General features: G+C 29.1%; 1 protein-coding gene across 1 annotated transcript in view; it reads right to left on the bottom strand.

Annotated features, from left to right (window-relative positions):
- The window catches only part of LOC118203144 (voltage-dependent calcium channel type A subunit alpha-1-like), a 381,721-nt gene that overhangs the window by 21,106 nt on the left and 347,678 nt on the right, over window positions 1–12,937 (bottom strand). Inside the window, exons 42-44 of the mRNA XM_035375404.2 lie at window positions 10,148–10,253; window positions 5,578–5,649; window positions 565–796 (exon numbers count right to left, since the gene is read on the bottom strand). Of these exons, the coding sequence (XP_035231295.1) occupies window positions 565–796; window positions 5,578–5,649; window positions 10,148–10,253 (410 nt within the window). The remainder of the gene's footprint in view (window positions 1–564; window positions 797–5,577; window positions 5,650–10,147; window positions 10,254–12,937) is intronic.

Here is a 12,937-nt window from a genome sequence, read left to right as displayed (position 1 = left end):
AATTTAATCACTTAGATAATTTCACTATGCCTCTCAAGCATAAAATTCAACAATATTGAGCAAAATTAGGGATAAGATCATAAAACAAAAGTCGCTCATTTTGGGAGTTAAATTTCTACATTAGATGGAGCAGAATTCATTTATAAATTTTAGCTGCTCCACGAAGTTTTAATTATGTATATCTCTGTGAATTTTGTATATGAAGACATGGAATATTTTGTAGTTTTATAAAACATAATGAATGCGTTTAACTAACTGAAGTTTTTATTCCTACTGATCATACACAAGGTTAGATTTTAGAGTTGCAAAATTTTCTTACTGCCTTCATAAAATTCAATGTCTTATTTTGAGAAACTCTATAAGCATACATCTAATATCAACGTTTCAGAAAATAAAGCATATAGCCATCTTTCTCGTACACACATATAACTGAGATGATGAGTATATGAAAATTATTTATGACAGTAATGTTAATGAGTGTAGCCAACTGCAGATTTAAAATAATGAACTTCAGTTTAAAAACTATTGTTAAATAAAATGTTAAGGAGAAAGAGAAAAGTTTACCTCTGGCTCTACCCTTTCGACTGGTTTCATATTTGACCAAATCCACTACATCACTCACAGCATCTGAAAAGCCAATATCATGCCTGCGTGGAGAAGGAGACCTCCCTATGGGAGTTGGTGAACGTGCTCTTAACCTTGTGGGAGTTGGAGAACGTCCTCGACCTGGAGACCTTGATCTTGATCTTCTGTAGTGACCACCATACCCGTTAGGTCTCAAATGATCACCATCATTCTGTTAGAAAACAAAAGGTTTATGAATACTTATAGGAAAGTATAACTCTGAATTTGAAATTTATCTGTGAAAGTAGTCAATGAATACTTATTGCACACTGAAAGAAATTAACTGCATTAAAAAATTGATTTTTCTTAAGTAATTTTTTAACAGGTATTAAGGTTACTTTCACAAATGGTCTTTAACATTGTAAATAAAAACAAAGTTAAAAACTTTTATTGTATTTTAAAAGAAAATTTAGCTGTACAATTTAAATAAGACAGAAAAGAAACATATTATATGCAAGAAAATTATTACAATTAAGATTTTAAAAATTTTAATTAAACACACATTTCCTGCTAGATTTTATGCAAGGTTTAAAGTTTAAAAACATAAACACATCCCCCCTGAGAGGAGTATTCACCTATTTGCTGAACACTAGTACTGCTCCCTAAATGTGAAGGTTTCGCCTAATGAATAAAGAGACATCAAGGTCTTTTTCAGAGTAGGAAACATGAAAACTCAACTATGTCCTAGTCATGATTTGAGTTATGGATCTTCTAGTTATTAGCTAGACATACTACCACTTAAATTACGCAAAGAGGGATGCAGTAATTACTTATATTACGAAAATAAATTACTCGATACACATGTACAATAAGTGTAGATATAAATTAAATGTGAAATATGCAAATCTGCTTTTAAACTAACTTTTCACAGTATCAACTTCGTATTACAGAAACTTTATAGTTTTAAAAATTAAGTGAAAGTTTAAATTTTGATCTTGCTAAATAAGTTAAAATAGGAATTATTAAAAGAGAAATCAGTTACCCAATAAAAGGCAGTAATTTAAAGAAAAAATTTCCAAAAGCAAGTCCTAATGATATACGATATTTCACGAGAGAAGAAGAATGACTTTCTTTTTTTACATTTAGCTATACATAAGTCACATGATCTCAGAGATCATCTACCTTCCTTGTTTATATTAGCTATACGTAGATTACGTAATTTCTGACGTCATCAGAATGTATCTCATTGTTAAGTAATGGATCACGCGTGTTCATTATATTCATATAATGAAAGAAAATTCTTTAAATTTTTAAATTCGCAGATGCAGACTCTCTTGTAATCATTGGTATAGTTCATAATAACAAACAGCATGTTAATCTCTCCAAACGTACATCTTTGACTATATAAAGGGTTTGTGGCATCAGTGATGACAGTGGTAAGAAGTACTACATATGCATACTTCTTGCCACTCTGATGGCAAGAAGTACTGTGATATGTGTTCAGTGAGCAGTTTATGTTGCATTTGGAAATCACTGTTTTAAATTATTACATATGAAACAGTGAAATCTGGTTTTACTTTATAATCTCAATAATTTTCTCTAATGAGAAGTCTTGTGTTGCTTACAGTTATATCTACCACTTTAGAAAGAAAGCAGAATAAATTTTCATTAGTAAGAGTTTGATGATTTATGAAAACTATTAATAATATTTTACATCTCCTCCCTCGTTCTGTACTTAAATATTAAATATCGTAAATTTTATGCTGGATATATCAAAATTCAAAATAAGCATGCACATGTAAAATTAGTAAATTGAAATAAATAGGTACTTTCTGATTATCTGCTCTCCAGTTAAAACACTCCTTACATAGAACAGTTCTGTTTTAGGTGTAATTTCGAGTATACACCATGGAGTTAAGCAGCAGTACTACAGTTTTCTTCTTACGGTATCCACGTGACAACAGCCAACCCCATATTTGCGTATCATACACATGTATCAGCCATTTTATCCTATATAATAATTATGTACTATATGTGGAATAGCACGCTTTGTATTTAATTAGACAGTATTTATTGGTTTTAAAAATATAAATATCAGAGCCAAATAGAATTTTATTTTCTAGCGTAAACATAAAATTCTTTTTTATTATTTATGAACAGTATAAAACTTATCAGACATAAAGCATAGTCAAATAAATATTTCTCGCCAGTGAGTGGCAAGCAATGTTTGTTATCGTGGGGTGCGAATAGTTAGAAATTGACAATAAAGGTATTGTAATTATTTGGACTTTTTTCTAAAGCTGGAGTTTTACCTGAAGTTATGTTATTTTTTTTAAACATACTTGTATAATACAAAGAATAAGATGATTCATATATTAGGGGCAGTTTAAGTTTTCTCATTCAATAGTTATTAAATTATTAGTATTGCATATCTTTTCCTTGTTTCAGTAATTTTAACGATGAAACATGGAAACATGCCTTGAAAATTCCACTCATATTGTTACTGATGCTCAGATTTGTAACTACAATGTATATTTCGAGCATAAAAATAACAAGTACTATAATTGTTACTGTGCTTTCTGTTACTTTCATGTCTGTTGCCAACCTTCTGGTTTATTGCATAAAGGTTTTATTGCTAGGTTTTATTGCATAAAGCGCTACTCTTATTATTACTATATTTATGCCCTATAATACGTATTGTTGTAGATGTTGTTGTGTTGTGACTTATTTCCCTTGTCTGACAGTAACAAGCCCACGAAATTCATCGTGGCAAGTAGAGCAAGATTGCGCCTGTCGTTGACAAGAGCCTTGAGCACCACACAGAAGACAGTACGACTTCGCTCAGTTCCGCCCCAAATTTTGAAGGACAGCACCTCGGGGGGACGCTCCGAGGGTCTTCCACCCCTCTTTCCCAACCCTCAACCTCTCGAGAAGACTTTCGGCTCGCCGTGTATTTAAAGTGCCGCCATGCCGCACAGACACTATACATTTACATACATCCATGCCTTTTCCACATGGGTCGTGCCATGTGCCAGTGAAGTCCAAAAGAAATATTTATACTGCTGTAATTAAAATTTGAAAGGCTGTTATTTCATTTCATGTAATCATTTTTGTACTTGGGATAATTCATCAAAAATACAGCGGTTTAAAACTAGCGGTAAGAATCATTTATAATAACCTTACATATAAGAGACGTCTATACAGAAAAATGCTGCAGATGAAAATTCTACAGGCAAGATCAAGTCAGCATTTAAGTAGCTCATAATCCGCTAAATTGGCATTTTGAAGTAGTGAAATCATAACAAATTGTAGTATTTCTATTGAACTAAATCTAATATTGATGTTAAAAGGGAAATGCAATACTAAAATCTTAATGTGAATATGCTTGAAAGGTTGCAATTAAAGGACATTGCCTAATACAATATAAACACATACTTTTACCTGTTGCAATAGTTATTTCCTTTTACTAATAAGATATGACTTCTTGTATGGAATCTTCAGGATAGTTAAAATGTTCTTATAGAATAAGAAATCACGTTTAATTCTCATTGATTCTGATGAAAGGCCAGATTTTAGTTTAAACATATTTTAAGAATTGGGAACTTCACAATAATCGCTATGTAACAATTAATTATAATAACTCTGTGGAAAAGTATTGAGACATTTAGTTTTCTCAAGAACCATTTTTAAAATCATTTCATTTAAAATAATACCGGTATTTTATAAATGCAAAATACTACATATTCAGAACAAAATTGTCTTCTAAATAAGGTATTATTCATTAGTCTGCCATTATATGAAAAAGTTCAATACAGTCCTTGACAGCTAGTTAGCACACTTCAACGACTTTAGCGTATTAAGCTACAGTTTAGAATTATATTTGAAATTAAACATTGAAAAACAGAAATATAATATTTTAGCCGTTATTAGAATGCGAATGTCACTTTTCTCAGAACGTACTCTATTCTATATTAAAAAGTAATTACAATTAAATAAAAATCAATTTTTAGATCATGTTAGATTATATTGGAAAAATTGGATATGCTCAGAATTGATAAAACCAACCACCCTTGGGTTGATTGTTGCCTAATTTTAAATTAAAATTTGATGTGGTTTTCTTCCTTATATTTACGAGTGGTATATATATATGTTCAGTTTCTTAAATCTTAACAATTTTATGTAGAGAGAATTAATTTTTATATTGTTTCAACAGAAATAATTTGAAATTATGATAAAACAGTTAGATACCTATCTTTTGAGTGAAACAGTATTTATGGCTATGTTATATAATTTCTCGAAAATTGTTGATTCAAGTTACAGAAGTCTATCGACGATTTAACGCACGAAAACGTTCTCCGTTTTTTTCGGTTTGATATAAAGTACACTGCCTCACAATACGGAGAGGTGTTCAGGTAAAATTTATATGACATGAATTAAATTTGCACCAATTTATTTTATTATATCAGGGAAAAAATATACTTTATAATGTGATATATTCATTTTTCGATATCCTTTCTTCCTTTAAACAGTTAGAGTTAATATACTGCTCAAAACTTACATAAATTTTAAATAAGCGGATTCTACCGGAAAAACATTTTTCAAGCAGAATTATTCGAGAGGTATTATTTCAGATTTTTATCTGTATGGCAAATTTAGTACAATATAACCTAATTATTATACAATATTCAAGTCTTCACTAAGCATTAGATTACAAAAATATCCATTGAAATTTGTTATTGCTGTTTCCAAAAATAAATACAGTTTAACTAAAAATGAGAAGTTTTCATAATATATAGTTGACCTATGCTGAAACTCAAGATTATCCACATAAATTAGAAACATTTCAAATGGTTTCTTAAAAATGCCTCAGAATTTTCATTCTTAGAAAAATAGAGAAATATGAAAAGTAACATAATAAAAAATGACATTATGGTTGAATATCATCTATACTAAGCAGCACATTTAGATAAGAGCACTTAGATTTAACACTTTTTAGTCCTTAATCATACTAACTCTGTTAGGAGATCCATGTAGATTTATTGCAGATGGTCTCCTAGAATTATTTATTCCGAGTAATTCAACAGCCTGAAAATAAAAAGTAAAAATTACGTGTTAAAATATAGCACGGTTAAATACAGAAATAAAGAAAAAAGATTTCATAAAAATTATGCGAAACTAAAAAAATATATATAATATTTGACACTGGCAGTCTTAAATCGATAGAATTTATAAGATCGAATAAATCTATTGCATTGCTCTGTAAATTTTATTGTTCCATTAAGTTAAAGTCGTTTTTGACGCACAATAAACATTAATTGATAAACAAGCCAATTTACTATACTATAGACTTTTTTAGAGATATCAGCTTTAGAGGAAATACATTTGTGCACATCCAGAAATTTCAAGATAAATGCGATTTTTATTACATATATCGCTGAATGTTTTGCAGTGTTACTTGTACAGAAAGAAAAAACATGAAACTACCCAATTTTAAACACTGAGAATAAAACTCGGAAAATAATTATTAATGTTCATTGGCCTTACGTACTTAGATCATTTACTCGTAGACACATACTATCTGAACTTTAGCTAATAAAAGCCGTAACTGCCCCATTACTAATGAAATAATCAATTAAAAAGTTTTAAAGCAATCATAATATATATATATATATTAGTTCACAGCGGACTAGTAGGACTTTAACTAGTTCACAGCGGACGCGTCGGGAAATGGAACAGGGAAATTGAGACCCGGTTTAAAATTAATATTGGGACTTTTAATAATAAATAATTTGTTGGCTATCAGTCTCAATGCCTGTTCGACGAAACGCGTTCTGGAATTTAGCAAAGTTCAAATATCAATATGCATTTCCCTTGAAAAGTCCATGATGATGTTCGAATTAGGCTAATTATTCCATTTACCGCTGCTTTTGGTTCTTATTATTTTTAATATGATATATTTTTTAAATATGTAATGAGATAGCTTACACTTTATTTTACATACGTTTTTACTTTTAAATTCCAATAAAATTAAGCATTCATTTTTAGCATTTTCTTTCTTATTTTTTCATACTTTCTATGTTTTTACATTTTATATTGCAATTGGATATTTACTATGTGTTTATACTAATTTGCATAGGAACGAAGTATCAGTTTACTAGTAGACTATAGCTTGAAGAATTATTTTTAAACTTTATTTTCAAATTTTGCAGCTCAATGCGCAAAATTCTTGACCTCACAAGTCCTTTTTGTTTAGTTCATAAGCTTTTCTTATATATATATATATATATATGACCACATAGGTCTCTCTTGCACGAGTAACACTTTCTACTTATACATATATTTCAAGTGAATAACTATTTAAAATGAACTTTTGTGAGATGTTATATTTCATATAAAATTATATATAACTAATAATTTTCCTTAATTATCATGATGTAATTAAAAATGCTATATATTTTCAAAGTTTATATAAAGAAATAAACAATTTTATTTCTAAGCAAATTACATATGCTCAGTAAAATATTAAATGTGTAACTTTAATGTACACTTTTTTATAAAATATGAATAGCTACCCATGAACATTAATAATTTTCAGCATTAATAATTGTTTAATTTACATTACATTAATAATTTCGTATAATATAGAGTTTGAGCACTACATACGCATAAATAACTGAACACCAAACAATTGACTTCAGAATAAGTGTTCAAATCTGAATTAGATCATTCATGTAAACTGCATATATTTTAAATACAAAATGTACCTGGGAGACCGAATATATGTAATACATACTAATATATTTTTCATAAGTACTAGCTATATTTCAAAGCCATTTTATCATGGTTTCTGAAACATTGCATAAATTACATTTGCGTAAATAAGTGAAGATTAAAACACAGATCTGGGTAATTGCTTATATTTTGTTCGGATCTCTAATGTTAATTCATTTACATACATGAATATATACACATAAACCTATATTTAAATACATAAATATAAAAGATACGCATACTAAAAAGTACAACAAAGCTTGAAAAAATCAAATAAGATGTTGTTTTTGCCTTAATTAAGAGGTATTTACAAATCTGAAGAATTAAGTTACTGAAACTACGCTTTTTGATAAATGAAAATTCAAAGTTTAGCTTAACTATCAAATCCTTACATTTCTTATGAAAGATATTTTAATCATTTACCCTTTATGTCATATACAAATCAGAAAGAAATTTTTTTAAAACGTCAACCACCTTTTTTCCCCACGCAGAATACTCTTCTAAACTCATTTTAGTTTGATTTAGGAATTTACAGAACTTGCAGCTTCAGAAAGTTTTCCATATTTTTTTTTTTTTCAAGTTAGAAAAAAATTAAAAGGGACTTATTATACAATTATTTTAAATAATTAAACTCCAACAGGAGCCCATTTTCAGTAGAAGTGGATATGGATTACCAGCATTTAATAATTCAATTTTGTGTATTTTTTTATCGACCTAGCTGAAAGTAAGCTCGACTTAATTTCTTTTTTATGTAATGGACTACTGGATATTAAGAGACAAGAATTTACTTAATACATTATTTATATCGTATTAGCACAAGCAAAAAAAGAAGGTTTAAAAAAGTAGAATAGATTATGAAGAATAAAAGTAATTTTAATGAAAACGATTTTTGAACAAGTGTAAAATTAATGCCCACTTGCTGTATAATTGCACCAGAACTACACTTCAGTACTTCTTTTATTAATTAAAAAGCAGAAGAAAATGTTTGAAATACAACCATTACCATAACATATAATTATAGAAAACTAATGTTTGAAATGAAATTAGAGCTTCAGGAGTAAAAAAGATACTATGTTTAAATAAACTTTATTACATTTATTAAACGTTTGCAGACTGCTTTAAAGAGGAAACAAGAAATGTATGATTATCTTCGCTGAAACTAGATTATCAAACAATATTATGAAATATAAAACTAAATATTAAATTTCAGTGCAAAAGAACTAGAAGAACGGCAAATATTGAAAGTATTTAATAAATTACATGTAACTACTCTCTGCTATCAAAATGCACCTCTACTATATATCTTATATGTATTACTTTTCTGATAAACCTTTATTTACTATAAAAACGTTTTTTTGAAGAATTAAGTTGCAAATTATTCGACATTTAATACTTTAATATTATATTATTATACTGTAAAGCAACAGAAAGCGGCATTTTCCCTCTAAAATTATAATGGAATGTTAAGAAAACTGAAATCTTTATGAAAATGTAGTTTCAATAATTCATTGCTTTACTATACATAAAACTTTTGACACAATGTGGAAACAAACAATGAATCTTATGATCTCTTTGCAAGATCAGTATTGCAAAACTTTATCCAAACTAATTTTTGCAACACAAAAAATTACAATTTTGCAAAATTTTCTAGACAGATTTTGTTAAATTAAGAAAATTAAAAAATCAAACAGGAGGTAATGACTTGCCATTTACGCAGAGGCAGCTTTCGGAGAATATAAAAAAAAAAATGCTCTAGTGCTTAATATACAAGATTTCTAAAACAGTAAATGGCAGAATAAAAAGAAATAAATAAACGACACTTTGTATATTGCCCAGATATAACAAAGATAATAAACATGTACGGAAAGTAAGTTTCCACATTTAAAAATAAAATTTTTGTTACTACATTCGAATATGAAGAACACAGTTAATTAAAAAATAAAGAATTAAATATGATGAAATGCCTATTTCTCAAATCAAATAAATAATTATTGTGAAATTCATTGATTTCAGACATTTTTAAGAATCTTTCTGTAACATCTATAAAAATATATTTTGTTAAGTTTATTTATTCATTTGAAAATTAAAATTATATAAGATGTAGTTGATTTGTTATAATCAGAATTTGTGTAATTACACAACATGGACTTTATTTGCATTAAATGCAAAGATTCTAAGAATAAGAAACAATAACTTGTTAAACTGCCTAGTTATAAAAAGAATGACAAAACTGCATTGTTGCTGAAAATTCTGTAAATAACATCATTTGAAAATTTATATAATAGTTTTATACAGCTTAGGTTTCAAGCCCAGTTTTACTCTATTTACATAGTTTCCAGTTCGTTTTAAATCATTTTGCATTGACTTACACTAATGTATAAAATATTGCATTTATATTCAGAAACATTCATTTTAAAACTATAAATTTAAAACTCACTCAAAAAGTAACATTAATAATCAGGAAAAAAATTAACAAAAGCAGAAAGAAAAAGTTATATTTAAAAGACATTTAAATACGTCATAATCAATTAAAATATCCTTTTCCGGTTAAAACACAATGTGGGTATGAAATGAGATGACATTAGGAAGGGATGTAGCCACAAATACAAGAGCAGAAAACATTGAGAGACAAAGCAATGAACAAAGGTTTGGTGCAACCACAGGGTCAGATATATTTTATTTCTTTCAGTTTACAATCAGTACAAAGGTAGTGAGTGCATGATAAGTAACAGATAGAAGGATCCATGCAAAATAAAGGGCAGTGCCTTCATAACAATGCACACAGAACAGTGCATTTTTTCATGCACCACACCTGTTGGTTGTTGCCATGACGTTTTTTCCTGTAACGACTGCTACCTCGACGTAGCAAACTAAATGAGCGTTGCCAAGGTTTGTCTTCTTCATGAATTCTGTCCAAGCTAAAAAAATTTAAATTCTAAATTCAAGTGAGCAGTTAAAGAAAAAAAGGCAAGATTAATTGCTTAAGCTAAGGTGCCCATATTTAAAAATTTCAATGACTCGTGAAAATTATGGCAGTTCCGGATTATTCGCACCCCTCGGTTTTAAGATTCAGTACTGTAGTGTTTCTGACTTACTTTTGACCGATTTGTCCTTGTAGTACCGTAGTGTTACTAGAAAGTAAGCCAAAATGGAAAATAGACAACCCACGTATATGCGTACCACATACGTAGAATTATATTATTTAAATTTAACCATCATTTCTCTAAATCACGATATCCCCCTTTCAAATTTTTTCTCCCGAACTGAATCATAATGGGACTAGGAAGTTTGCCGCCTAATGAAAAAGAAAGCGTTGGATTTCTTCAGAAATATGGTGTTTTATCCAACAATGCAGAATGCGAAAATTTGCATTCAGTGAAGTTATACTTCATGGAAACGCAGTGTCAAAAAATGCAAGCAAAATTTAGAATGCGGGTCGGTTAAAGATAATGTTAGCCGAGTTCTCCCATTGCAAGTGATTTTCGGAGAAATTTGCCGTGAAAAAAAAAAAAAAAAAAAAAAAAAAACCATTGACCGTTCCAAATCCAGTACCTGGAAGGGATACAGGAATCATGAATTGCCAGAAGCCGGCTATGATCACAGCAAAGTGAATCACAAGCATAACTGCCAACCTTGAGATACAGAAAACCGGGATAATCTCACAGGGGGAAAAAAGCCGAGGGGATTTAGTTAAGTTTCCGAGTTGCGAGGCGAAGCCATTTTAAAGAATTACAAATTCCCTTTATAATACATGATTACAATTACTTAACTATTTATAATATGATTCTGGTGCAAAATATATTAGTATTTCAAATTTATCCTTTCCCTGACTTATTTTTCCTTGCAACTTTCTGACTCTTATACTGAGAAAATCCTGAATAGAAAAGAAAGGTTGTACGTATCAAAGTACTTTTAAATATGATGCAAATAAAAACAATTATCAATGTACATTGCGGGAAAAAAAAAAAAAAAAAACAGGGGACAGTTTTATATCTTTCGTTCTACTGGGCTGATTGACGAAATTCAACTTGTGTTTTCTGTGTCTCGAAAGCGCGACTTAGGATATATATTAGATTTATATATAGCTGTGTTCTAATATAGGTACTTTGACTCAAAATCGGACTTTTTCTGAAATAACACACCAATTTTTTTTTATAAAAATTTATCTTGGCAATTTTTTTCAGTTTGCGCCAATAATAGTTCATTTGGCGAACTTCTTAATTTATAGAAACCTACTTTTCCTTTCCTTTTTCTTCATTGTCACGAGCGGGGGGGGGGTAAGTCACATTATTCTTACTTTCAAATAATTTTAATAAAGTAAAGTGCATAAACCAGATTTTCGTTATTATCGCTTATAATAAATACGCCAAATTTCAAAACCCGCTAAAATGTAAATTCACGTATATCTTAGGAAATTTTCAATAAAAACTTCCAATTTTTTGCAGTATGTTTAGAAATACATAGAAAATAGTATCAATAATTGTTCTTGGCAAGTCAGTAATAAACTAATCTCTTAGTTAATGCTTTTAGTTTAGAAAGGAAGGAAAATACAAAATATATATAAGCAAACAAAAACACAAGCAGCCTTCATCATTACTACCGAAATCCTTATCCTAAGCATATACTCAGACACTTGAATTTATATATCGCACATGTGTGAGGAACAGGGCACCATCGGAAAACGTACGTGATCTCTTTAGTCGCATATTCTTCTCTTAAAAAATTCTGCTTTCGCATCTAATTGGATAGCACGTGTTTATGTTCTCTTGTATGTGCACCGCGGAGGAAAAAAAAAAAAGGAACAGTTCCATATCTCTCATTCTACTTGGCCGATTGACAAAATTCAAATTGTGTTTTTCATGTCTCGAAAGCGCGACTTAGGATATATATTAGATTTATATATAGCACTGTTCTAACAGAGGTATTTTGACATAAAATCTGACTTTTTCTGAAATAACATACTAACTTTTTTTCCATATTTCGATTCTACGAGACAAATTATGCCTAGATATTAAATTTTGTAAAATTTGGTGCAAAATTTAGGGAGAAATTAAAAAATTTATCTTGGCGCAATTTTTTTCAGTTTGCGCCCAAAAAAACTCACTTGGCGAACTTCTTAATATATGGCAACCTATTTTCCTTTCCCTTCCATTATGCCGGAGCGGAAAAAAGGGGAGCTCTTTCCTACCTTTTTGTATTGTCCATGAGCGGAAAAAGTCGCATCGTTCCTACTTTCAAATAATTTTAACAAAGCGACTAAACCACATTTGATGTTTTATCGCTTTCAACAAATATGCCAAATTTCAAAACGCGCCAATTAATAATTCACGTATATCTTCAGAAATTTAGAATAAAAAACTGTAATTTTTTTGCAGTATGTTTAGAAATACATCTACTTTAAGAGGATGACAAAACTTTTATAGGTTATAATTCAAAATGTTTTTCGAAAAATTTATTAAAATGATTTTAAAATACAGATTTTAAAAATCATCAAAAATAGACAAATTTTATTCGGAATGAACCTAAATTTCGAAATATGAAAGAAAGAATCAAATAAGTTTAATAAAAAAGAGATATTAATAAATATATATCAAATTTAATT

Source organism: Stegodyphus dumicola, chromosome 12 (assembly GCF_044657685.1).
Source record: "Stegodyphus dumicola isolate Sdum_Otavi_A_Nest chromosome 12, ASM4465768v1".
NCBI lineage: Eukaryota > Metazoa > Arthropoda > Arachnida > Araneae > Eresidae > Stegodyphus > Stegodyphus dumicola.
Note: the sequence above shows the minus strand (reverse complement) of the source record. Positions and strands in the feature narration are given on the sequence as shown.